This window comes from Pan paniscus, chromosome 11, assembly GCF_029289425.2.
Source record: "Pan paniscus chromosome 11, NHGRI_mPanPan1-v2.0_pri, whole genome shotgun sequence".
Taxonomy (NCBI): Eukaryota; Metazoa; Chordata; class Mammalia; order Primates; family Hominidae; genus Pan; species Pan paniscus.
In genome coordinates this window covers 87,126,855-87,154,821 of record NC_073260.2, presented here as the reverse complement: position 1 = coordinate 87,154,821, position 27,967 = coordinate 87,126,855, and the positions used below count along the sequence as shown (strand labels likewise).

General features: G+C 44.3%; 1 protein-coding gene across 4 annotated transcripts; it reads right to left on the bottom strand.

The window, feature by feature from the left end:
* Positions 1-41: 41 nt before the first annotated feature.
* On the bottom strand, positions 42-27,928 carry ZBTB5 (zinc finger and BTB domain containing 5). 4 transcript variants are annotated; one of them, XM_055092030.2, is made up of 3 exons: positions 27,691-27,921; positions 13,216-13,337; positions 42-5,014 (listed from the first exon to the last, which is right to left on the bottom strand). In XM_055092030.2, exons 2-3 carry the CDS (start codon positions 13,335-13,337, stop codon positions 2,977-2,979), a joined length of 2,160 nt encoding a protein of 719 aa, XP_054948005.1. In that variant the 5' UTR covers positions 27,691-27,921; the 3' UTR covers positions 42-2,976. The 4 variants fall into 4 exon arrangements, with proteins under 4 accessions (XP_054948005.1, XP_054948004.1, XP_003805173.1 ...); XM_055092029.1 differs by lacking the exon at positions 27,691-27,921 and adding an exon at positions 26,406-27,681; XM_003805125.3 differs by lacking the exon at positions 13,216-13,337 and having other exon boundaries at positions 27,691-27,928.
* Between the last annotated feature and the right edge of the window lie 39 nt (positions 27,929-27,967).

Sequence of the window (27,967 nt, the reverse complement as noted above, 5' to 3'; positions counted from 1 at the left end):
AGGAGTTAACTGGAAGAAATGAGAACTAGGTAAGGACGTAACTCTTATTTTGGTCAGAACGATTAGAGGTAGGTGGGTTTAATTTTAAAATTAGTTTCAGCACCTACACATATTGTTCCCTTTGCCCATTCTGTCCCCCTAGCCCCCAGGTGGATTTTTTTTTTTTTTTTTTAATCACCACCTTACCCACTTCTCTCCAAGGTCAGGCCACAGCACTGCCATTGCCAATGCCTTGCTCTGTGCTCAAGGAATCAGCTTCCAGCTCTTCCCAGCAGCCAAGCCAAACTGGCAGATGGAGTTTCCAACTTGGGAGGCAGGTCCAGGGAGCAGCACAAGATTACGCAGGCCCTCAGAGAGCAACTGGGTAGACTGAAAAGCAAAATCTCATGCATGTGCGTAGCTCAAAGACAGAAAAGGACGGCGGGGGAAGGCAGAAGGGAATGATTTGAGAGGAATGACCAGTTAACTGTTAATAGAAGGTTTGGTTTAAAACAAAGTACTAGTCAAAGAAGGGCTGGCAAAGAGATATTACCCTCTTTGGTTTCAACCTTAATAACGTAAAGAAAAAGAACACATATTTAGAGGCATGAATATGACAAATTTTTTATTTCAAAAATCTCAAGTTGTAACCAGCATAGCACCACTGACATGGATGCCTTGATAGAACTTTATGATCTGTTCACCAGAAAAGATTCTACATGATCACGCCAGACTATAATTAAGGCTAACCAATCAAAATTCAGGTACCCAAAACCAGTTATAATCCAGGTAGAAACTACAGATCATAGGAACCCTGGGACTGGTTTTCCAGGGAACCCTGGAATTATTTTTTAAGTGCTACAGCATGTACAAGGACACTGGCCCACAAGCTTGCTTCTCACACGTAGAAACTGACAGACTAAGAGGTAGATGAGAGATTCCAGGTTCCATCTAGCAGTGGAGAGGCAGGGCTCCAGCATGTATCAGAGATAAGCCCCAAAAGCAAAGTCCACTTATGCTTCAGCAGAGGTAAGCGGGCAGGCTCCTGGCACCACCTCCTCCAAATGGAAGGAAAGGAGGGCTGCACCGCTCTGCCTGTGTCACTGGCTCCTCTCCCTGGGTCCAGGCAGGGCCTCTCGTTTTCTCCAGGCTAACCCACTGTGTCCCAAGGTTAATCTCACAAGACACTGGTCCCTACATCATGTAAAGGGTGGATGGGGAGCCTCCTAACACCATGTCAACATGACTGCTAACAAGGAGCCACACACACAACTGAATTTCACAGGACCTCATATCATCCAATGGGCTCTTTCCCACATCTACTCGAAAGGAATCGTGGGTTTCCCTTTGGGCTTTTCTTCCTGGGAATCAGTCCATGGGAGATGCCAAGCGCCCCTGGAACATGAAATTATCCACACATGTGTAACTGCACACTCTAGGTTAACAGGAGAGAAAACACGCTCATTTTTGTTTCCAGCTACACATACTTAGCTTTCTAAACACAAAAACTGAATAATTTATCTGATTTATGCATGATGGTTTGGTATGTCTAAGAAAGCTATATAAAACATAAAATGAACTCATGTTCATGCATGAATTAAACTGACTTCATGAGTTCTAGGGAGACGCATTAACCTGTGCTGTTCCCCTGGACGCACACTTGGCCTCATACAGGTGCCACTAACAGCCCTGATGGCAGTGTCAGAGGACAGCAAGGTGAGGCTGGGGAAGTGAGGCTGTAGGGCCCAGAGAAGCCCTAGTGCCTCCAACAGTCTCAGATGCTACTTGATTACTTCTATGCTACGGGCTGCTAACTCTTACATAGCCTAGAAAATATTTACCCATGAACACTACCATGTTTGGATTTCAAACAACTTTAAACATTTGGTATCAGATTGGGGGAGCAACAAATAATAAAATTTAGGGTCTGTACTGTTAAAAGTATAGTATATAACAGTAATAAAACCTGTGTGGGGCATTTTTGGTTAATCTCGTCGAAAACGGTAATCTAAACCTGGGAGAGTTGCTATATGGGGAGGGGAGAGAAGAAATGGAGAACAGGCTTGTCCTCGGGTAGGTTGTGTCAGCCTAGACTGGCCCTCAACATCTGGACGGAGCAACAGGTAAATGTGCCATGGAAGACCCCACAAAACATGACTCCACATCATCAGAACAAAGACAAACACAAGCTCTTTTCTGACTTCCTAACATGGAACTGTAATATCTGTAATACAAGTTGGTTAAAATACTGCTCAAACAGCACATAGGGAAACAATACCTTGTCACTCTCTACAAGTACATACTCCATTTACAATTTGGTTTTTAAACCAGAAAAAACTGTTAAAACATCTATCCAACAGTGATGTATTCAAAAGTATATACATCTAAATAGTCCAAGAGAATGCTTACTCTGGACCCAGTGTCAGCACCAAAGTGCAGTGTTTATGACTGCAAATCAGGTAAAAATAAAAATACAGTACTTTGAGGCCTAGGACTAGCTCATGATACACTTTAAGCATTTGTGGCAGACAGGTGTGTCCTCAAAGGCCTTCCTTTAAGACAGGCACCAAATCACCACTGGTTACACATAAGTGCATTTTGCATCACTATACAGGGATATAATACTCCCATCAGAAGGTATAGGAAATTTAAATGCTACACAGTTTTACAAAAATTGCTAAAAAAATTTTTTTGCACTTCAATTTTTAAATTTTTAAATGTGCCACTTTTAATATCAATTACAAACTACTTTCTGACTGCATTACTCAACCCCAAGGAAGCACCTGGTTTCAGGGATTGCATCCCTTTCCCAAGACGTGCACTTCACTCAGAAATGCAGCAGCACAAATACTACATGTTAGTTCTCCGGTTATTAGTTGCTAAACTGTTTAAGAGCCACTGGGCAGCTGGAAGCCTCGAACCCAAAGGCATTAACTGCTTACCAAAAGAAATTCAGTCTGACAACTGGCCTCAGCGTTGTCTTGTAAGGACAAACAGCTAGAGCAAAGTGCTGGGAAGATTGCTGCTCTGCCAGCGCAGGCAGGTAGTCTTTGAGTGCTTATACAGGTGGCTGGACTGACTAAACCTCTTGCCACACTTCAGGCAGGCGTAAGGCTTTTCACCTGTGTGAACACGGATGTGCTTCTTGCAATCTGTCAAAGTCAGAAAAGTTTTGCAGCAGATTTTGCAGGCATACTTGCGAGCTCCCTCTACAACCAAAACATTGTGCTCTGATAAGGCCTTCTTGCACTTTGACAGAACATCTGCAGATGCCCTGGTCAACTGTGGAGGGCCAGGCTGGGAAGGATGGCCATTTTCAAATGAGGACGTAGCTCCATTCATCATTAGCTGGGAACTGGTAGAGTTTTCTGGGATCTGTGAGCTCCTGACGGAAGTTACAACTGGCATTTTGGGAGCTATGCGGCGGTAGTAAGGAAAGTTACTGGCTCCTCCCCTTGGGGAACCTATCATTACCCTGGAGAAGGAGGAGTGGAGGCCCAAACCAGACCTGGAAAAGTCCATCCCAAACTGTTCTCCTCCTTGGTAGCCTGAAGTCTGCACACACGGCAGGCCCATCACCTCCTGCATAGGCCTGACGAAGTGGGAGTCTGCAGGTTCACTAAATGGGTTCTCTACATGGGAGCCAGGGGCAGAGGAGGGCCCACCTGCAGGCCCAGCCTCTGGACTCAACAAATAGGGGGCCTCACTCTCCAGCCTGCAGTCACTAGTGGTGTTTGGAATATTATCATCATTGTTCTGATTTGCAGTAAAGTTATTTCCTCTGCTCTTGTTAAGAAAATTCGAAATACTAAAAGTGGACTTATGCTCTAGGTTATTTGTGACTTCCAAAATATGGATATCACCTACCCTGTCTGTGCTAGACTGGGGATCTGAAAAACTCCGATCACTGCTTTCAGGGCTGAGGTCTATCTTCTCGGCACTGACCACAACTCCTTCCACTTCCACAGACTCGCTGCCTTCTGCTTGTGAGGTCACATCGCTCACTTCATCCTGAGGCTCAGGTGAGCTCAGGGGCTCAGATTTAACCACCACTCTCATGTGCTCCTTCTCACCAAGGCCAACCTCAGGGTTTTCACACTGAAAACTACTTTTCTCAGGTGCAGCTTCCTGATCAAAACTAGTCTCAACCTGAGTTGCACGAGAGGCCATGGACAACTGTGCCATGTTGCCAGCACTGTTATCAGACTGGCTGGGCACCTGTGCATCTTCTTGAGTGCCAAAAGACTGATCAAACATGATCGCACTATCTTCCTGGTTATCAGTCATTCCGTCAGCTTTAGGATTATCCACAATTTTCAGAGAATCTGGTGAAAAGAACTCCTCCCGAGAATGAACCCCTGAAGGCCCATTCTCCGGTGTAACATCTGAAATGGCAGACTCATCCATGGAGGGTCGGAGGCGCTGCCTGGCCCGCTCCTCTGCAGACTGCTTGCGCTTATGAAGGCGTCTCATGGGGAAGGGCGTGCGCTGATCCAGGTTACTGCGCATGGAAGAGCTCATGGGGGCTGGCTGCTCCTCGCCATTCTGGCTGGAATTGAGGGCTGAGCTCACGATGCTTAGTCCCAGCTGCTGTAGCATAAAGGAGCGCTGCATGCGGGCGCTCTGCTCCTGAACGCGCTCACTGGGGGGAGACATGGGCAGCGTCCTTGTCGTTAAGTAATGTTTACATGCCTTAACAACAGAGTTCAAATGCAGGTGAGAGGCTGCCAATAAGACATCCATTACATTGCTCTCCCCCAGCATGAGGGTGGAGGTATACATCATGTCAATCAGTGCAGCAAAGGCCTCTGCTGTCACCACCTCGCTATCCAGCTGGATCATGTTCATGGTCTGATCTCCTTCTGCCACTGAGAACAGGGCTCGGAAATGCGTGCTGCATGCTGCCAGCACGGAGCGGTGGGCTTTAAAGTGTCTATTCCCCACTACAATGACACAATCACAGAGCTGGCCATGAAGTCTCTGGTAGTTCAGCTGCTGGAAGATTTGTTCAAAGTGACCAGGAAAATCCATGATCCTACAGAAAAACAAAGAAAGAAAATGTTAAGACCTAGAAAAGCTTCAAAGTCAGAACACAAAGGGTATGATGAAAAGAGTGGAATGGATGGCCAAGCTTGGACCTTTGAAGCCCGTGATATCTCTGATAATGGGCACATACACTAAGAGCTTGTCATATAAGAAGCAAATGGCAATTCAGCCATCAGCCCAGGAGGCATGCACACATGTGGGCCTAGCTACCGACAGGCTCCCCTTTACTCTTCATATGAGCCATGTATAACACTAAGGGTCTAAGTTAGTAAAGACCAGTGTGTGAGTGATGGCATATCTATCCCACAGAAGTTTGTTAGAGTTCTGCATTCCCTAAGGATGAGGAATGAATACCAAGAAATTCCAAAGTCTTAGGAACCCTAAATAAGTGAAAAGGGCAAATCAATATTAGTGTGGAAGATTTCCAGTTATAGATGGTAGCAGATTGCACACACGCATTTGCCCCGTGCTCTTTCCTGAAACCCCACTAAAATGACACGAAGCCCGGCATGGAGGCTCATGCCTGTAATCCCAGCACTTTGGGAGGCTGAGACGGGCAGATCACCTGAGGTCAGGAGTTCAAGACGAGCCTGACCAACATGATGAAACCCTGTCTCTACTAAAAATACAAAAAATTAGCCAGGCATGGTGGTGCATGCTTGTAATCCCAGGTACTCGGGAGGCTGAGGAGGCAGAGGTTGCAGTGAGCTGAGATCACACCACTGCACTCCCAGCCTGGGCGACAGAGTGAGACTTCATCTCAAAGAAAAAAAAAAAAAAAAAAACACTAAAGTTTTTGTTTAAACTTTAAAGGTGTAAACCCACAAGGAAAAAGAGAATGAGAAGGCCTTCAATAGCATTTTGGAAGCTGGGGAGAGGTAAATGAGTGCTAACTGACTCAGCACACCCCAAAAGCGAAAATCCTAAACTAGGCAGCGGATAAAACAACCTAACATATATAAATCTCATTCCCAAAGGCCAAGGAACTGGTTGCCCTTGCCAGGGGAAATGGAATGAAGGTGTGGCTAAGGCAGGAGGCCTGGCTGAAAATCTATCCAATTAAAAAAAACAAAAACAAAAAAACACCAGGATGTGGTGGCGCATGCCTGTAATCCTATAGCACTTTTGGAGGCTGAGGTGGGAGGATTGCCTGAGCTTAGGAGTTTGAGACAAGCCTGGGCAACAAGGTGAAACCCTGTCTCTACCAAAAATACAAAAAATTAGCCGGGCATGCTGGTATGTGCCTTCAGCTACTCAGGAGGCTGAAGGCGGAGGATCACTTGAGCCTGGGAGGCAGAGGCTGCAGTGAGCAGAGATCGCACTGCGGCACTCCAACCTGGGTGACAGAATGAAACCTGTCTCAAAAAAAAATTAGCCGAGCATGGTGGCGTGCACCTGTGGTCCCAGCTACTTGGGAGGCTGAGGTGGGAGGATCACTTGAGCCTGGGAAGTCAAGGCTTCTGTGAACTGTCACTGGGCCACTGCACTCCAGCCTAAGCAACAGAGCAAGGCCCTGTCTCAGAAAATAAAATAAAATAAAAATAAGTGAATGAATAAGAGAAGGAATTAATCAGGTCCAATATCTTGACTACAGAAAGAGAAAAGGAAGAATACAGAGGGTGAAAATGATGTAAGAAATGGTTTTTTGTTTTGTTTTTGAGACAGAGTTTCGCTCTGTTCCCCCAGGCTGGAGTACAGTGGCGCAATGTCAGCTCACTGCAACCTCCGCCTCCCGGGTTCAAGTGATTCTCCTGCCTCAGCCTCCTGACGAGCTGGGATTATAGGTGCACGCCACCACACCCGGCTAATTTTTGTATTTTCAGTAGAGACAGGGGTTTTACCTTGTTGGTCAGGCTGGTTTTGAACTCCTGACCTCAGGTGATCCGCCCACCCTGGCATCCCAAAGTGCTGGGATTACAGGCATGAGCCACTGCGCCCGGCCAAGAAATGGTATTTTTTAAATTTTGAGAACTGAAGAAATTTGCTTATTAAGACTAAAAAGGCCCAACAAGTACTCAAAATATGAAGATACAAATCCCCACACTAGGCTGATATCAGGAATAAAATTGGCATTCGTCTTTGCCACAGCAGCACTAAAAGCTAGAAGATGACAGTTCCTTCAAAATTATCCAAGAAAATGATTTCCAACTTAGAATGCCACACTCAGCTAAACTATTAATCAATTAGGATAAACTAAGGCATTTTCAGATAAGAACCCAAAGGTTTATCCTTTCTCAGGAGGCGACTAAGATTGTAGGAAACAGGAGACCCACCAGAGAAGACAGGCAAAGGGAATCCCAAGGATGATGATGAAGCTCCAGATGACAACTAGGCAGCAGGCCTGGAGAGCAAAAGCAGTCAGACTGGAGCAGGAAGGACTCCAAGGAGTGGGTCTCCAAGGGGGGTGGGAAAAAAAGGAATGGATAGATAACCTGATGTGATTGGGAGTGCTTATAATTTACCAGTTCTATCCAAGTGTGAAGATAGGTCATTAAAAAAAAACAAGAAGTTTTTAAATGGATCAATGATTAACTCCAGGAAAAAAAAAAAAAGGTTGTTTACTTACAGGACACAATATGTAGTTCATTCGTAGACAATATTTACACAGTCATAAAATATGTACACTAAACCGAATGTGAGATATTGGGAGGATGAGAGAAAGCAACTTTGCATGGGGGAAGAGGGTAGAGGAGATGAGGTATAATAAAGTTAAATCTTCACTTTCCTTATTAATCTAGAAATACAGTCTGAAATAGGTTATCTCAAAAAATAGTAATTTGGCATGTTATTTAGAAGTACAGAAGTTAACCAACTTGGTGGTTCACGCCTGTAATCCCAGCGCTTTGGGAGACCGAGGTAGGTGGGTCCCTTGAGCCCCCAGGAGTTCAAGACCAGCCTGGGCAACATGGCGCAAAACCCCATCTCTTACTAAAAATACAAAAACAATTAGCCAGGCATGGTGGTATGTGCCTGCAGTCCCAGCTACTTGGGAGGCTGAGGGGGATCACTTGAGCCCGGAGTCAGAACTTGCAGTGAGCAGAGATCACGTCACTGCACTCTAATCTGGGAGACAGAGTGAGACCCTGTCAAAAAAAAAAAGAAAAAAGAAATATGGAAGTCAATAGTGGAAGAAACAGCTGAAATAATTGAAAGTGGTTGCCTCTGAGGAGTGGGTAATTGATGGGGAAAAGGATGGGACAGGGGACTGCTGTTTTGTTGTTGTTGTTGTTTCTTTTTACCTATAAGCCTTATGGAACTATAGGCTGGGTGTGGTAGCTCATGGCTGTAATCCTAACCCTTTGGGAGACTGAGGCGGGCGGATTGTTTGAGCTCAGGAGTTCGAGACCACCTTAGGCAACATGGCAAAACCCCATCTCAACTAAAAATACAAAAAGTAGCCGGCCATGGTGGCAAGTGCCCGCCATGTAGTCCCAGTGTACTTGGGAGGCTAAAATGGGAAGACTGCTTCAGCCCAGGGGGCAGAGGTTATAGAGAGCGAAGATCGCTGCACTGCACTGCAACCTGGGCGACAGAGCAAGTCTCTGTCTCAAATAAATAAATACATAAAAATGTATACACATATATTTATAAAATTAAATTTTAAAAAGGTAGATCTGTGATATTCTAAAGGGATATACCTGAGATCTTTGCAAATCTCCAAAATTCACAAATACCATCATGGCATTTCATAAGAAGGCAGCATGGGTGCCAAGTGGCTCCCCAGGCCCAACCACTTGCTCTGATGTCCCAGCCATACAGCCTTACAGGCCAAAGTTGGTCAGGATCCTGGGAAATAACTGAAATGGCAAACTAAGTCCACAAAATTCAAGGGTCTACTGTGGCGACTGAGACTATTATGCTATTCAGCTATACTTGGAAAGTTAACTATCGGAAAAGCAAATGCCTCAAAGCAGCAGACACATGTTGGCCACATTGTTTTGCCTATGTTTGTTGAGCTTTGATGAACTTTCAACAACAAAATAGATCACTGAAACACATACTTTCCCACTGAGGTGTCTGTTCTTTGCTATCATGTATGAGAGATCAGATCTCCAAAGATGCAGCCACTGCCACATCCCTTCTTGCTTTACCAAGCTTTCCGGCAGAAAGCAGAGAGCCAGCAGTGGCAGGCAGCAGCACACACATCCCGGGTCCCCACCCGACTCACTCAGGGCCCACAGAGCTTAAGGCTTTGGGGAGATTAAACGAAATGCAATTACTGCTCATTAAGTCTATAGCCCTGCCTTAGAAAGTACACTCATATATGAATAAGTGCCAAGTTCCAGAGGGGTAATTATTTTGTAGCAGTAACAGGGAAGAAACATTCTGGTTTGAGGAATAAAATAAACAGGGAATTGTGGTGGGAAGTTGTACAAGACTCAGAGTTGCTCTTCTAAGCGACCATGGAAGCTTGGGCTCAACAGGCAAAAACAAGGAACACTAGACACTCAGCGTTATTGCTTTCTCTCCTACAGTGGGGAATAGACCCAGTGTATTAGTCTGTTTTCAACTGCTATAAAGAAATACCCAAGACTGGGTGATTTATAAAGGAAAGAGGTTTAATTGACTCACAGTTCTGCATGGCTAAGGTGGCCTCAGGAAACTTACAATCATGGTGGAAGGCAAAGGGAAAGCAAGGACCTTCTTCACATGGTGGCAGAAGAGTGTGAGTGTGTGAAGGAGAAACTGTCACTTATAAAACCACCAGATGTTGTGAGAACTCACTATCAGGAGAACAGCATGGGGGAAACCACCCCCAGGATCCAATCACCTCCTTCCCTCCATGTGGGGATTCAATTCGAGATGAGATTTGGGTTGGGACAGAGCCAAGCCGTATCACCCAGCATTGTAGTAACAGTCTCACTGGTGACAGTAACAGAGGTAATGGTAGTGGTAATAAAATATATATTTTTTACTGTGCTTTTTTTTTGAGACAGGGTTTCACCCTGTTGCCCAGGCTAGAGTACAGTGGCATGATCATAGCTCACTGCAGCTTTGAACTCCTGGCTTCAAGCAATCCTCCTGCCAGCCTGGGATTACAGGTATAATAACAGTAATTACTGAGAGCCTGACAGTCATTATGCTAAGTACTTTTAATTTACATTATTTCTAATCTTCAAAACAACAGTGGCAGGTGGGAATTATTTTCCTGAGTTAATAGGTGAGGGGGGCCATAAAAGACTGACTTCACAAATAAACAGTATTTCAACTAGGCATACTGATTTAAAAGGACAGTAATATTCTGCTCAATGCTTCTTTTTTTTTTTTTTAGATAAGCAACAGAACTTATATGAGAAAAATAGCTTACTTAAAAATTACGGGGCTGGGCATGGTGGCTCATATCTGTAATTCCCAGTACTTTGGAAGGCCAAGATGGGAAGATTACCTGAGCCTAGGAGTTGGAGAACAGCCTAGGCAATATGGCAAGCCCTCATCTCTAAAATAAATAAATAAACAATTTTTTTAAATTGTGGTCCCAGAAACACCATTTTGAGGAAATTTTCCAAGAGCCAGGGGATCTTTGAAAAGAGGCTACTGAGGTAGCTAAACACAACCCCAACAAAGATAAAAGGTTTAAGTAATACTGGAAGACAGGCAAACAGTACCTACAATCTTTTAACTTCCCATCAGCCTAGAGATCCTCAGCTCTACACTAGATCCCCCATCATAGGCCTTGAGACCAACTCAAGTTCTCCACACTCCTCTCAAAACACTTTAGGGATGCTTGGAACTTCCTGTTATACCTTGTTGGCAGACCATCTTCAGGCAATACAGAGGCTAATGTCTGCATCATAACTATGATTCCACCTTGGGAAAGTGGGACTCACAATTTGCAGACTATCCAAATGTGAAGGGGGGAAGGGGTGCTCAGAAGATTCTGGGGAGCTGCAAATGACAGATGTCCACCATAGCATCCCTCTGACAAATAGGGCCCCTCTACATATTAATCCATGTGACTTTGGAAATGCATAGTTTTACTGAGTAAGAGGTGATCTTCCTGGAAATGAAAGAAAGAACCAAACAACAGAAGGACAGATGAGTTGGTGTTACACTGTAACATCTTCAACTAGCAATTTATTAAGTCCTGATTACTCTGCCATGGACAGCTAAGGAAGTAGAGTAGACTTTCTTAAAAAAGGAACTCTAAAGAAATTAAAACAGAAAATTTAAAACTATTTGTCAACTTATTTAAAAATAGTAATAAACGATTACAGCCGGGCACAGTGGCTCACGCCTGTAATCCCAGCACTTTGGAAGGCCAAGGCGGGCAAACACGAGGTCAAGAGAGCGAGATCATCCTGGCCAACATGGTGAAACCCCGACTCTACTAAAAATACAAAAATTAGCTGGGCATGGTGGCGTGTGCCTGTAGTCCCAGCTACTCGGGAGGCTGAGGCAGGAGAATCGCTTGAACCCAGAAGGCGGAGAGTGCAGTGAGCCAAGATCACGCCACCGTACTCCAGCCTGGTGACAGAGCGAGACTCCGTTTCAAAATAAATAAATAAATAATAAACAATTACATGTTAACATAACATTTTAATAAATAACTGGGCCGGGCACGGTGGCTCACACCTGTAAAACTAGCACCTTGGGAGGCCTAGGTGGGAGGATCAGTTGAGCCCAGGAGTTCAAGACCAGCCTGGGCAACATAGTGAGATTCTATCTCTATAACAAAAAGAAAAAAGTTATTTAAAAAATAAATAAATAGTTTCCAAAAACATAAGAGGGGTATTGTTTTATATTTTGGCATTAAGAGAAGACAACTGGATTCTCATATTTGCTTCTGCATTCAGGCTTGTGATATCACACATTGCACGGCCTACTCCATGCACTCCACTCTACATTCATGAAAGAATGAGTAAAAAAAGGCCTGGTGCGGTAGCTCATGCCTGTAATCTCAGCACTTTTGGAGGTCCAGGTGGGCAGATCACTTGAGGCCAGGAGTTTGCGACCAGCTTGGCCAACATGGTGAAACCCTGCCTCTACTAAAAATGCAAAAATTAGTCAGGTGTGGTGGCACATGCCTGTAGTCTCAGCTACTCGGGAGGCGAGGCATATGAGAATTGCTTGAACCCAGGAGGTGGAGGTTGCAGTGAGCCAAGACTGTACCACTGCACTCTAGTCTGCGCGATAGTATGAGACTCTCAAAAAAAAAAAAAAAAAAAGAACGAGTAAAAATGATACAGGAATTAAAGACAAATTAAGCAGATAGTGAGGGTAAGTAAGCCCTCGGTAAGGTTTTCCTTTTAATAAAAAGCAGCCCCAAGTGATTTTTCTTTCTAACAAAGAGCAGCCTGTAAAATCGAGCTGCAGACATAGATGCCAGCAGTGGTGCCAATCATGTTCAAAATGGTGGCTTCATCTTCCCTTCTCTTTTTCAGCAATGTGTACGGTAAGCAGCAGACAATGGGGCAGGCCAAGGGGAAAGCCCATTTGCATAATAAGATTAGGGTGGAATGGCCAGCCTTCCCCATGTGCTATATAAACGTCACACATGATCAAACCAATCTGTGGGCCCTACGTAAATCAGACACCACCTCCTCAAGCCTGCCTATAAAATCTGGCAAATTCTGCCACCGGCTGGTCGTTTCCTTTCAGAAGCTCCTCTGTCTCACTAGAGAGAGAGCTGTTTTCCTTTCTCTTTGTTTCTTTCTTTGGCCTATTAAACCTCCATTCCTAAACTCGAGTGTGTCTGTGTCCCAAATTTTCTTGGCCCGAGACAACGAACCCCAGGTATTTACCCCAGACAACAAAGCTGCTTCAAAAAAAAAGCAAGTAAGTCTTTGTATCATTATAAAAAGTTCTGACCTCACAGACCCATTGAAAAAGTCTGTGGGGCCCATATAGGTCACTGGACTATACTTTGCGAATTGCTGATCTAACAAAAATTTTAATTATATTTGGAAGATAGAAGAATGAGTAATATGCATTGAGCAAAACTGGCAGAATTACAAGGAGAAATTAACAAATTCATAAAGAACAGTATTACCTTTAACCAAGGAGATGTCAATAGATAATGCCTAAACTGAAATTAAGAATTAGCTCCTGCCAGGCGCAGTGGCTCACACTTATAATCCCAGCACTTTGGGAGATCACCTGAGGTCAAGAGTTCAAGACCAGCCTGGCCAGCATGGTGAAACCCCGTCTCTACTAAAAATACAAAAATTACCCAGGCTTGGTGGCACGTACCTGTAATCCCAGCTACTCAGGAGGCTGAGGCAGGAGAATCGCTTGAACCTGGGAGGCGGAGGTTGCAGTGAGCCGAGATCGCACCACTGCACCCCAGCCTGGGCAACAGAGCAAAACTCCATCTCAAAAAAAAAAAAAATGAATTAGCTCCAAGCATATTATTTAATATATACATGTAATTACCAAAAGAATTAGCTAAGAGTTGAAAATGGTAGTCTTGGAGAAGAGAAAATGGAAAACAGGAACCTGGGCAACATGGTGAGACCCCCGTCTCCACCAAAAATACAAAAAAATAGCCGGGTGTGGTGATGCACACCTATAGTACCAGCTACTCAAGAGATTGAGGTGGGAGGACAGCTTGAGCCTGCAGGGGTGGAGGTTGCAGTGAGCTGAGATCATACCACTGCACTCCAGCTTGGGTGACAGAGTGAGACCCTATCTCCAAAAAAAAATTTAAAAAGAAAAGAAAATGGAAAGCAGGGAAGGTAAGGCCTGGTGTTTGTCTTAAATCTTGTAGAACTACTGATTCGTTAAATGATGTTCACTGGCTAGGCACGGTGGCTCACGACTACAATCCCAGCATTTTGGGAGGCCGAGGTGGGTGGATCACTTGAGGCCAGGAGTTTGAGACCAGCCTGACCAACATGGCGAAACCCTGTCTCTACAAAAATACAAAAATTAGCTGGGTGTGGTGGCGCAGGCCTGTAATCCCAGTTATTTGGGAGGCTGAGGCACAACAATCGCTTGAACCTGGGAGATGGAGATTGCACTGAGCCAATGTAGTGCCACTGCACTCCAGCCTGGGTGACAGAGTGAGACTATCTCAAAAAAAAAAAAAAAAAAAAAAAAGACAGATGTGCACTTAGCAAATTTACATATACACTTTTGGTAAGATGATAAATGTATAAAGAAAGCCTGAATAAACTATAACCACACACATACAATTAGAAAAAACTGTCATTATCACCCCCTAAAAAGCTTTTTATCCTTAAAAGAGTTTTTAAGGATAATTTGGTGGGTAGGGGGCCAGTGAGTTAGGAGTGCTGATTGGTTGGCTTAGGGATGAAATCTAGGGAGTCGAAGTTGTCCTCTTATGCTGAGTCAGTTCCTGGGTGGGGGATACAGAACTGGTTGGCAGGTCCAGGTGGGGCCATCCAGTTGTCAGAAATGCAAAAGCCTGAAAAGACATCTCAAAAGGCCGATCTGAGGTTCACAATAGTGATGTTACCTTCAAGAGTAATTGGGGAAGTTGCAACTCTTACGACCTACCTAATGATGGCTGGTAATATTTAGAATTCCAACCCCTCTCATTCTAACTTGGTGGCTGGTGGCCTTTCATTTGTTTTACAAGAACAGTTTAGCTTTAAACTGTAAACAAAATTCCTTCCCAAGGCTAGTTTGGCCTACGCACAGGAATGAACAAGAAGAGTTTAGAGGTTAGAAGCAAGATGGGGTCGGTTAGGTCTGATATCTTTCGCTGTCATTAATTTTCTCAGTTGTGATTTTGCAAAGGCAGTTTCAATTGCACTGATTGAATTTTAAGATAAGCTATTTAAAATATCTAGTAACAGAAGCATAACTCACAGTAAAAATGGGGTCATGAGTTAAACCAAATGCAGCATGAGTTAAACCAAATACTAGCATCATTTTTGATATATGTTTTGGCCATCCCCAAAACCCAGAAGTCAATATTCCAAGAATTAGTTGGAAATAGCAGTGTATATCACTATTAATATGAAGCTCAAAAGTGATTCCAAAGACTATGAATACAAAGGAGGCTTAGATTCGTACTGTTTTAATTAGGGTTCCCCAGAGGCAAAACATAAGAGAAAGATTCAAGTGCAAGTGATTTATCAAGAAGTTCCCAGGAGAAAATGGGAGTAAGGAGCAGGAGAAGGAAGCAGCAGCCAAGTAAAGGTATAATATGGGGCAAAATCCCAGCCTTAGTGTGTTCTAGCAGGGGTGCTCTGGAGTATAAACAATGCCTCTGAGTTTGAGCCACCTCAAGGCAAAGGTGCTGGTCTTTCATAGCCCTGCAGTCACTCAGTCAATGACTAAAAGCCTCCCTAGGGCAATGTAAACTGCCAGGCACTTCTGGTTCTCTGGGCCCATGCACAAAGTGATGCCAGTCACCCAAAGATAGTCCTCAAGAGTCACAGATGCAAGCTGTTAAGCACACAATAGCTATAGGATGGGTGCACAGAACCGGTAATAGGGATCAAGGGGATCTGGTCAGAGCTACACAGTATCTGCTACACACCTGGTGATACTAAAAAATAAAGTAACATGTAACCATATGGATAAACAGATGCTACTGTCTATTAGTAAGGAATATTCTTGTATATTTACATCATATAGGTTGCACTCTCAATCCCCTACCCCTGTCCCATAACCATTAGGTGAACAAGAAATCTCTATTCCTTCATTGGATTCTAAGATGCCACATGTCTGTCTGTCTGTCTCTCTCTCTCTTTAAATAGTGACAGGGTCTTGCTCTGTCATCCAGGCTGGAGTGCTGGCACAGTTATAGCTCACTACAGCCTTGAACTCCTGAGCTTAAGCAATCCTCCCACCTCAGCCTCCCGTTAGCTGGGATTACAGGCACAGACCACCACACGCAGCTTTTTTTTTTTGTAGAGACAGGGTTCCCTATGATGGCCAGGCTGGTCTTGAACTCCTGTGCTCAAGGGATCCTTCCGCCTCAGCCTTCCAAGTGTTGGGATTACAGGTGTGAGCACCATGAAGTTTTCAGATCTGTTACACAGCACTAAGTAACTGTAACGGTGTGAAACTTTTTACCATTTCCCCACAAATCAACATTCAAATACTATCTCCACCTTTTCGGGGAGAGGGGGTCCCTCTATGTCATTGGAGAAAATCACTTCCCACCCATTCTTAGTCCATGAGTCCAGGTAGTACAGATCGAACTGCCCCAAACACCTGAGTTCACCAGGAGACGGAGGATCCAGGGAGACCCAGTCAACTTGGTACCCACTCTCCTTGATTACAGTGATTGTTTCAGACATGGGTATGTGACCCAAGTTCTGCCAATGGAGTCTGCCTGTGGGCTTTTGCTGGTATATCAAGAAAGAGACTATCTCAACCCAGATTACAAACTGTGAGGGAGTTATAAATCCAGCACTGAGAGTGACCATTTTTGCCTGTTTGAGAATGAAGCCAACACAGAAGAAAGTGATACCAAAAACAGTGTCCAGAAGGTATCAAGACTCTGGAATCCAGGCATGACTAAAGTTGGCACCACCCTAGGACTTGTTTCATGAGCCAGTGAACTCCCCTTTTACCTTAACCTGGTTTGTGTTGGATCTCTGCCACACAGTCAAACATGAAGTTCAAATTACATCTCCCAGGAAAACCTATATAATACAGCTATCTCAAAACCTTTAGAACTTTTTTGGATCTAGAGGGAATATTTTAAAAATTCAGTTCGTTTGGGGGATATAAAATTTGCTATTATCTGCTCTGATGGAAGGGAATCATGAATCAAGATCATTCTTACTCAGAACTCTCAAGTAATTCTAGCAAAGTCAGAGGGCCAGTCTAAAAGCCTTAACAGAGCTCAGGCTGAGTAAATAAGAGTTTTACCCAAAGCTGCCTGTCTGAAGCCTTCTAACCAAGGAAAAAGGCTTCAGGTCTCTTTAAAAGGCTCCAAAATGTGACAATATGAGTCAACATAGCTGGAGGAGAGTGTGGCAAGCAATCTACTGATGTATAACTGTGTCTAACCCAAAGCAAGTGTAAAGTTCAGTATTTGTTATCTGCAGGAACAAATATTTAGGAATTTCAAAACTAAATATAATTAAGAAAATACACTCTCATTACTGTCCATTACATTAACATGAATAATCAAAAGATGACTTTTCTCAATAGATTTACTTTTCTAATAATGCTTTACTTAGGCTAATAAAGTTCCTTTCTGTCTTCGGAGAACAAACCAGCACATTTTAAACTATTTAATTTATATACTGATATACCCACATGCTTCTCAATAATATACTTCATTCATAACAAAAACCGCACCCATACTCAAACATCATCTACTACCATATCAAGTAATTTGCTGCTTGCCTGCCAGGCAGGATCCACACAGTTGTCACCTGCAGAAAGCAAAGTAACATTCTAAGGAATCCTTAACATTCAGTAGCCCAATCTAGATAAAACCCTAGCAGATCCTACTTCTGTGTGGGCTCAGCAAAAACAAAAACCCTAGTGATATGGACAGGAGACAGGGAAATGCTGGGTAGAAGAAGGCAGTACCCCAGCTAAGGCCCCACCCTCAAGCCTGGAAACCTGTGGCCCTAAATGGGAACAGGCATTCCTGTTTTTGCACCCAAATGTTGCCTTTTGGCCTGCCACACCATGCTATCCTGTACACATATAAACCCCAAACCCCAGGTTCCACAGGCAGATGAGCAGACAAACAGAATGTGCAGAGGAGCATAAGAGCAGTGTGGCCAAGGAGAGAAGAGAAGGAGCATCTGAATGTCAAGAGCCATTCAGCTGGGGATGGTCAGAGAGATCGGCCACAGGACAGCCGAACTCCAGGGGAAGATCATCTTCCCACTCCATCCCCTTTCCAGCTCCCAATCCATCCCACTGAGAGCCACCTCCGTCATCCAATAAAATCCCGAATACACCATCCTTCAAGTCCATGTGTGACCCGATTCTTCCTGGATGCTGGACAAGAACCCAAATACCAAGAAGGTACTGAGCTGGTTAACACTTAACCCATCTGCATATGGCAAGCTAAAAGAGCACTGTAGCAAGCCCAATGGGGCTTCGGGAGCTGCGGGCACCCACCCCTAGATGCCACCGTGGGGCCAGAGCCTAAAAGAGCTTGCCCCAGTTCCTGCCCCTGCCTGTCTCTGTGCTCCTCCTCCTGTAAAGGGTTTTAGCAGTGGTGGCAGCCAAACAGATGAGCCACATCATTGTCACACGTCCTGTGAGGGGGGTTCAGAGAACTCTCCCATTTCATCAGCAGAAAAATAACTAGACAGAACATTTCCTCCACTTGTAGAGACGATATAGATGAAAACAAAAGTCAGAGAGCAGAACAAAGCAAGGACCCACTCAAGTAGGCTAGGATTTTTTTTTTTTAATACAGGTGGGGTCTCAATATGCCCAGGCTGCTTTTGAACTCCAGGGCTCAAGCAATCCTCCTACCACAGGCTCCGGAAGTGCAGGCTAGGATTTTTTTTTTTTTTTTCTTTTTTTGAGGCAGGATCTCACTCTCTCACTCAGGCTGGAGTACAGTGGCCTGATCACGGTTCACTGCAGCCTTGACCTCCCAGGTTCAAGGTGATCCTCCCACCTCAGCCTCCTGGGTAGCTGGGACTACAGGTGCGTGTCACCATGCCTGGCTAATTTTTGTATTTTTTGTAGATAGGGGGTTTTGCCATGTTGCCCAGGCTGGTTTCAAACTCCTGGGCTCAATCAATCCACCTGCCTCAGCCTCCCAAAGTGCTGGGATTACAGCCGTGAGCCACCCACCCACCTGGCCCAGGCTAGGAATTTTGACAGGGCTCCAAGTCAGACAGAGCGGAGTACTGGAACATCCATCCATTGTTCTAATTTGACCAGCAAGGTGGGAGTAGGGGAAGGCTGGAACTAGGTGGGCACAATGATGCCTGGGTTAACCCCAAGAAACCAGACCTGTCAGCATGACTAATGTCATAATATCTCTGGTTCTGCTCTGTCAGGGTTGGCTCAGAAACTGAACAGGTTAGTTCTATGAAACAGGAAAATTCCACTAGTGACTAAAGATGAGCATGACTGAGGAAGGCGAGCTGGAAGCCCTGACCATCTCACCTAACTCTCCAATTCTCCCCACATTGCCACCTTGTTTTCCAGGCCAAAATCCCTAGGGATGAATTGACCTAGAGCTCTATAACTCAGTTTGAATAAGAAAAGGTATTCGTGCCCTACTTAGGTTCCTAGTACAAGCTCAAATGCTTTTTCTACTAAAACAGCTTATTGAGGGCAGGAACTGTATTTTCTCTCTCTCAAAGTGCCTGACATAAAATACTCAGTAAATTATTTGCTGAATAAACTTTTGCTATATACGGATGAAGTATAATGTATTACCCAAAAATCACTTTTCTGAGAATCACAACTATCTCTAAAATCAGCCAAAAACCAGAAGAAAAAGTCTCAGAATATCCAAAATAAAGATCAAAGACTATGGATGAAAGATTTTCTCATAGGAAAGTCCCTCAAGCCCTCACACAGTCTTTTGTTCGAAACAAAATTCAAGTTTTTCTAGTTCCCTAACTAACTGAAGCAGCAACTCCAGAATGAGAGCAAGGAGTGGCTGCTTAAATGAAGTTAAGTTGATAGCTGCAGAAAGAGACAGGTGACCCACTAAGGGGGAAAAGAGGCCCAGCAGCTTGGAGCTAGGTAGTATACAGCTCAAGGGACCTCAACAGCCCATAAAGGTACTTGTGTATTTTTTGTATACAAGTTCATTCATGTAATATGTTTTTTGTTTTGTTTTGTTTTTGAGACAGAGTCTTGCTTTGCCACCCAGGCTGGAGTGTGGTGGTGCAATCACAGCTCACTGTAGCCTCCACTTCCCTAGCTCAAGTGACTCTCCTACCACAGCCTCCCAAATACTGGTACTACAGGCACGTCACCATGCCCAGCTAATTTTTTATTCTTTGTAGAGACGGGTCTCACTATGTTGCTCTGGCTGGTCTCGAACTCCTGGGCTCAGGTATTCCTCCTACCTTGGCCTCCCAAAGTGCTGAGATTACAAGTGTGAGCCACCATGCCAGCATCATCTAATGTTTTAAAGTGCTTACTTGTTCAAGGTTAAGCGCTGTGGAGCATAGATTTGTATGGGACAGTACTGTCACAGGTATTTAGTGGAAATAAGATATACATGAATAACGATATTACAAAGTGGAAGGCACTAAGTGCCACATAAGAGGTGAAAGAACCTCTCAATGGTTTGGAGAAGGCAAAGGTTATTTCTAGCTTCATGGTAGCGTTGACAACAGAGCTAGGTCTTGGTTGGATTTGGACAAACCCCTAGACAGAGGTAAAGGTGGAGAAGGGGTTGAGGTGGGTAAAGCAATGTATTCGATTTGGCTGGAAAATAGTATGGCTAGAAAGGTAGGTATTGGATAGTGACTGCTCATAACTGATGTTAATAATTACAAGTCATCAGAAAGGTTAACCATGAGGCACATACTTTTGAACTAAAGGCTATCATCACTTTTGAGATTACTTTCTTAAAAAGTATTTTAGGGTTTTTTTCTTAAGTTTAAGCAGCACATCAGCCAGAGTCATTGGTTGCAGCAACAAAAATTGATCCTAAACATAAAAGTAATTTACTGAAAGGCTATTAGTTTGATCATGGAATTGATGGGAAGGCTGGATACGTAAGATTGAACTGGGAAGAAATTAAGCTAGGCAGCAGGAACAATCAGGTCAGAATGCCAAACATCTGTGCTGAACACAGCTACTACTAACCAAATGCTCACTCCAATGGAGACCCAGCCTCCCCTTCCCTACATCTGTTATTAAGTCTCGACTCTTGAGTACCTGTTTTCAATATGTGTGATAAAATGGGAAGTACACCTGAAGTTTTCCTCCTGCATTCTGAAATACAAGTTGCCTCAAGAAAAAGTACTTGGGCAGTTTTTGAGGTGGCTCAACTAATTGCTTTTCTCATGGGACACTATTTTTACTTGAAAGAACAAATGACAAACTATGGTTATTTAGAAGTATTTGCCATTTTCTTGAAAATGAATGAAAAAATGAATGAAACAAGCCTGTTATTTTAAATAAGATAACTTAGTACTTATTGCCAATAAAAAAGTTTGAGAATTCAGGTGAAAATTAGTATTTTGGAAAACTTGTATCTGTCACTGTGAGCTTGACAGCTTCCCACATGCTCAAATTCTTCTGACAGATCATTGGTGATATTAATGAAATGTGATTTTTTTACATTGTATAATAAATGTGTCAACATTTGGAAGATCTGCATAACTCTGAAATCAGTATTTTCCAAATGACCATGTAGCCATGTAACAATAATGCTATAAAACAAGGTATGGGTAAAAATTCATTCAAGGTACAAAACATAAGCTAATGTATTTTAATGCAACAGAATATGAAAAGTTCATTGACATAATTTCAGATTCCACATTGCACTAATCACTTAAGAAAATACCACTTGTGGAGTTTTGGTACAGTATCAGAGTAAGAATATCCAAAATTATCTGAAAAATCTACTGAAATAATCCTCCCTTTCCAACTACATATTTGTGTGATGCTAGAGTTTTTTGGTGTATTTTAATCAACATAGTGTATCACGGCAAAATGAATGCAGAAGCATTTAATGGAATCCAGCTGTCTTCTATTAAACTACATATTAAAGAGATTTATAAAAAATGTAAAACAGGGCATGGGCATGCCAGCCCCTGCTTCTCAGCCTGTACTCCCAGCACTTTGGGAGGCCGAGGCAGGTGGATCACCTGAGGTCAGGAGTTTGAGACCAGCCTGACCAACATGGAGAAAAGCCGTCTCTACTAAAAATACAAAAAATTGGTGGGGCGTGGTGACACATGCCTGTAATCCCAGCTACTCGGGAGGCTGAGGCAGGAGAATCGCTTGAACCTGGGAGGCAGAGGTTGCAGTGAGCCAAGATCGCACCATTGTACTCCAGTCTGGGCAACAAGAGCAAAACTCTATCTCAAAAAAAAAAAAAAAAGTTTTCTTTTCTTTCCAATCCCAACTGATGTGTAGCATAAACAACTTTTAAACATGTCTTTTACCCCTGACAGATCAAGAAACTTTTTTTTTTTTTTCAGGCAGAGTCTCACTCTGTTACCCAGGCTGGAGTGCAGTGGCACAATCTCAGCTCACTGCAACCTCCAGTTCAAGCAATCCTCCTGCCTCAGCCTCCAGAATAGCTGGGATTACAGGCGTGCACCACCATGCCCAGCTAATTTTTTTTTTTTTTTTTGAGATGAGTCTTGCTCTGTTGCCCAGGCTGGAGTGCAGTGGTGCGATCTCGGCTCACTGCAAGCTCTGCCTCTTGGGTTCATGCCATTCTCCTGCCTTAGCCTCCCGAGTAGCTGGGACTACGGGCGCCCGCCACCACGCCTGGCTAATTTTTTGTATTTTTAGTACAGACGGGGTTTCACCTTGTTAGGCAGGATGGTCTCCATCTCCTGACCTCATGATCCATCCGTCTCGGCCTCCCAAAGTGCTGGGATTACAGGCGTGAGCCACTGCGCCAGGCCATTTTTTAAAATTTTTAGTAAAGACCGGGTTTCATCATATTAGCCAGGCTAGTCTCAAGCTACTGACCTTGTGATCTGCCTACCTCAGCCTCCCAAAATGCTGGGCCTGGCCAAGAAACTTCTTTCTTAATGAAAAAAATTAGTCCAGCTAGGCACGGTGGCTCACACCTGTAATCCCAGCACTTTGGGAGGCCGAGGCGGGTGGATCAACTGAGGTCGGAAGTTCGAAACTAGCCTGACCAACATGGAGAAACCCTGTCTCTGCCAAAAATAAAAAATTAGCCGGGCATGGTGGTGCATGCCTGTAATCCCAGCTACTCGGGGGCTGAGGCAGGAGAATCGCTTGAACCCGGGAGGTGGAGGTTGCAGTGAGCCAAGATCGCGCCATTGCGCTGGATCCAGCCTGGGCAATAAGAGTGAACACTCCCCCCGCAAAAAATTAGGCCAGATGCGGGGCTCACATCTGTAATCCCAGTACTTTGGGAGGCTGAAGCGGGAGGCTCATTTGAGACCTGCTTGGTTAACATAGCAAAACCTTTTCTCTACAAAAAAAATTTTTTTTAATTAGCTGGGTGCTGGGCATGGTGGCTCACGCCTATAATCTCAACATGTTGGGAGGCCAAGGTGGGAGAAATGCTTGAGTCCAGGAGTCTAAGACCAGCCTGGAAAACATAGGGAGACCCCCACCTCCACAAAAAATACAAAAATTAGCTGGGCGTGGTGGTGCATGCCTGTAGTCCCAGCTACTTGGGAGGCTGGGTGGGGGAGGGTTGCTTGAGCCCAGCAGTTTGGGGCTGCAGTGAGTTATGACCATCCCACTACACTCCAGCCCAGGTGACAGAGCAAGACCCTATCTCAAAAGCAAAACAGAACAAAGTAGAAAGAAAAAAAAAACTAAACTTTTATCAAGATGAAAACTATGACAAAGCTTTGGAGACACTATTATTATGGTGCCTTTCCAACAGAGAAGATGAACATGGACTTAATCCATTTCTTACACCTAGTTTACTTTCAAAGCAGTATATGCCTTCACTTCTCAATCATTTATCAAATCAATAATGCTCAGCAAGTGACCTTCACTTGACCTGCAGAGTTGCTTTTGATCATCTATTCAAAATAAGTACAATGTAAGTAACTTAAATGTGTTTAGATTTTTGTAGCATTTCTGGGCTCCTCCCACAACCGAATGCCCAAACACTGGATTTTGTTTTCCCGGTCTTCCTTCCTCAAATCCTCTTCGCAAAAAAGACTAAACCATAAGGACTATAAAGGTGAAAGCCTTGTATTTTTAGAGGAAGATGGTTGAGTGGATTTTAAATTATAATTGACTAAGATGTACTGAAAAATTAATTATACCATGTCAACAATATCATGCATAGAAAAAAAGGGGAGCAACTCACCCTAAACATTTTAAACTTAAGAAAATAGCAATCAGCCAGGTGCAGTGGCTCTCATGCCTGTAATCACGCACTTTGGGAGGCCAAGGCAGTCGGATCACCTGAGGTCAGGAGTTCAAGACCAGCCTGGCCAACATGGCGAAACCCTGTCTCTACCAAAAAGTACAAAAATTAGTCGGGCATGGTGGCACGAGCTGTAGTCCCAGCTACTCAGGAGGCTGAGACACAAGAATCATTTGAACCCAGGAGGCGGAGGTTGCAGTGACCCGAGATCAGATTATGCCATTGCACTCAAGCCTGGGTGACAGAGTGAGACCCTGTCTCAAAAAAAAAAGTAAATTAGGAATAAAGGCATTTGTAAACCTGTTACCATACAAAGTAACACATTACCAAGTATAATTTCCAAAAAGTAGACCTATCACTTAATTATCCTTTAAAATTTGTAAAATGAACATTTTATTTGTTAATTTCCATTTACATAAGGAAAAATATCACGCTCGATAGGCTTCTTTTCAGTAACAAACATTTTCCAGAGCAGGAAAACGAATTAGGAAAATTCATTGGTTACAATTACAAGGAATTAGTTGGGTACAAAAGTCTCTTTATGGGGGGTAGGCAGCCAGGATTTTACTATGTTGCCTGGGCTGGTTTGAACTCAAGTGATCCTCCTGCCTCAGACTCCCAAGTAGTTGGGACTACAGGTGTGTGCCACCTGAGCTAAAATTCTATTAATTTTACCAAATTTCATTAAATCTAAGATGTCTGTGATTATAAAATGCATTATTTCATGTAACACTAGGAAAAAAACTGCCAATTAAGCTATGGCATAATGCTTACTTATGGTATCCTGTCTTCAAGGAAGAAGGAAAACTGTCTGCCAATGACTACTATGATAGAGGCAGGAGACAGACAAATGCCTAGGCAGACAGGGGCACATCCCCAGTGAAACCCCACCTCCAAGCCGAAGACAGTTTAAAAGCTTGAAAGCCAAGCTACAAGTCAAATCCACGGGCCAGATTGAGAACCTGTGTTCCCATTTGGCATGCTTTCCTCTGATTGATCCCCACCCTTCACCTATTTTACATATATCTACCCCTTTCCTAATTGGTTTTCTACACTGTCGTGCCCACCTTTGAGTGGTGTCTTTGCTTTAACCGTTTTTGTTGTTTTTTTTTTTTTGAGACAGGGTCTCACTCTGTCTCCAAGACTCCAAGTGTGCAGTGGCACGCTCTCAGCTCAATGCAACTTCTGCCTCCCAGGCTCAAGCGATTCTTCCGCCTCAGCCTCCTGAGTAGCTGGGATTACAGGCGCACGTCACCATGCCGGGTTAATTTTTGTATTTTTAGTAGAGACAGGGTTTCACCATGTTGGCCAGATTGGTCTTGAACTCCTGAGCTCAGGCAATCTGCCCGCCTCAGCCTCCCCAATTGCAGTAATTACAGGTGTGAGCCACCACACCCGGCCTTCCCTTTAAACTTTTTGCATCAGAAACCAATCAGCACACACTCCCCATTCTGAGTCCCTAAGAAGCCCCGGAACCAGCCACACTGGGAAAGAGACCACCCCCTGCATGCCCTCTTCTCTGAGAGCTGTTCCATCACTCAATAAAATTCTTCTCTGCCCTCCTCACCCTTCGAATTGTCAGAGTAACCTAATCTGTTTGGGATGTCAAGATAAATCAAAGCTTTTAGGAAATACATGTATAACTAATAAAATGAAAGGCACCTCTAAAACTGGATCTTGAAATTAAAAGCTACTATTCAGTGGTGAAAATGATGAGAACATATGCAAAGAGCAATAGTTCACTCAGAAACAGCTGGTCTTTTAGGAGATGAGAAGTTCACTTCATACTTAGACAAAAGGCATAGTGTAGTGCTACATTCCATCCCACCTGCTACACTAACAAAACTGGCTCTACTAGACAACATCCATATTTGAGAAATATTACGTACAGTAAAAGAAAAATCACACGCTTAAAACTGACAGAGGGGGAAAGTATTTAAAATTAATTTACATTAAAAAAAAGGTTGAAAGCTAACATAGAATCAATACCTTGGGTTCTTTTTTCCATTTCCAAAACGAATGTGAGCCAGATTCAAGATTCTCTGTCAGCACTACACCAGGTTTTGTCAATTTCACTGAACACAAGATATTTTAAAGTCTCCAATTCGATATAATTCATGCTGAGTTCTTTAAGTACTATTTGATATCCCAGTGATTTTTTATTACTTCCACTTTGGGGACAGTCTTGTGAGTCTCTTTTGAGAGCGTTCGCTCCTAAGTCTGTAAGATGCCTTTCCTCCAAATCTTACCATTTTCAGAATTCTGCTAGAGACATATCAATTAACCAAAATCCAGCTTGCCAGCATCCTCAGCTAACTAAAAGTTATGTTTTGACACAACTTTTAGGGAAAAGGGGCAAATCTCTAGTAAACGAGTTGACTTCAGGACTCTTCAAAAAAAGAGTCTGTTTATTCAGCAAAACCCAAGGGCCCAGAACAGGTCCCCACCCAAGTAGTCTTACCTGTAAGGTCACCAAGCTGGCTGTGGTGGCCAGGTCAATCTTCCCAAATTTGATGAGATTTCCAGAAGGGTTAAAAGGAAGAGTGAACGGTTTCCTTTGGCTTAGGGGCTTTTCTCTAAAATTCCTTGTCTTCTTCCCATCTGGACTTTTCCCTCTGAACTATTAGCTTACTGCCAACCACCGTCCCCACAGAAATCACAAGAGTTTAGGCAAATGAAAAGCAAGTTCTGCCCAGCCTTTTACATCTAAGCACAACAGCCCATACTAGGACAACAAATTACCAATGACTTAATGACTAAGGCACAGCATTCTCTTCAACCTCTAAAGAAAAGCCCGTAATGTCCTCTACTTAATACAAGTGAAAAATATGAGAACATGTTTTGGAATATTTTTGCTTCAATTTTTGAAGGTGAAGAGTTTCTTCTATTAATTCAAGTTAACTAGAGTCAGAAGATACTACTTAGTAATCAACTGTACTGTGCTTTCACCTAAAATTTTTCCTCCAAATTATTTAGGATTTGCCTTCTGTTCAGAAAATTAGTTTCCACAATATCCTTCACTATGCCAGAACGCTGACTTAAAAAAAAAATGACCATTATGAAAGGAAAAAACTAACCTTCAACACCCCTTAATTCACTGCCTTTTATTATTTACATACAAATCTGTCCTCCAAACAGGAGAAGATGGGACGGCAATGTCTTACCACCGCATCCCCCACAGCTCCTCGCACGAAGCCTGGGAGTAGTGGGCATTCAATAAATGCCTATTAAACACTTCAGTCCTCTCATAACAAGTTGGGGCATTCCGAAACACTGGCTCCACCCCTCCAGGGTCGGCGGCTGGCTCCCGATGGCAGTCTGCCTATGGCCTTGCTCTGGTGAAATGAAACCTCGTCGCTCAAGACCCAGGATGGGGGCAAGGGAGCCGTCCGACCACATCCCGCAGGGCAGCAGATCCTCTCTTCATCCCGCCAGGCCGCTGGGCCTGAGGCCTTTCCCACCCCATTCGGGAACCTACGTCGCCAGCCGGGGACGCAGGGGTACCAGCCCCCGCCCCACCCCGCAGACAGCCTGGCGTCGGGACACCGGGGACGCCTGCGCAGAAGAACCCGCCTGGCCCCTTGGCTCCAACGGTAACAATGCTCCCTCCGAAAGACAGCCAGGGTAGTCCGGGGGCACCAGTACACGTCTGCGCGCTCCCCGACGCCTTGGCTCGCCCCTGGTGCTCAACCTTCCCCACGTGAGCGCGCCCGCCATCACGATACTCGCTGACCGGGTCTCCTCACCTGAGTCGGGCTCCGCCCCCCTCCTCCTCGCTGAAGGAGGCGGTGACCCCTCTCCGATCGGACTCGGCAGTGTCAGAGGAGGTGGGAACGTCCAGACCAGCGTCTCCGTTACGGGACTTCCTCCCCCTTCCACCCGCCCCCCTCCCACCCCGCCTCTAGTCCCCTAGCTCCTCCAGCCAGTTCGCCGCGGCACTCTGAGAACACGGCAGCGGCGCCCGAGGATAAGCGGAAGTGACGTAATGCAAGAGCGCCTACTCCGCCCCATTCCTCCTCCCCC

What these genes read in the sequence shown, in the direction of transcription:
- ZBTB5 (XM_055092030.2), bottom strand. Translation starts at nt 13,337, where the DNA reads ATGGAGTTTTGCTCTGTTGCCCAGGCTGGGGTGCAGTGGTGCGATCTC. An exon ending in CTGAGTAGCTGGGATTACAG is followed by an intron (nt 5,015 to 13,215) that starts GTACGTGCCACC and finishes GTTTTTCTGTAG; the next exon opens with GATCATGGATTTTCCTGGTC.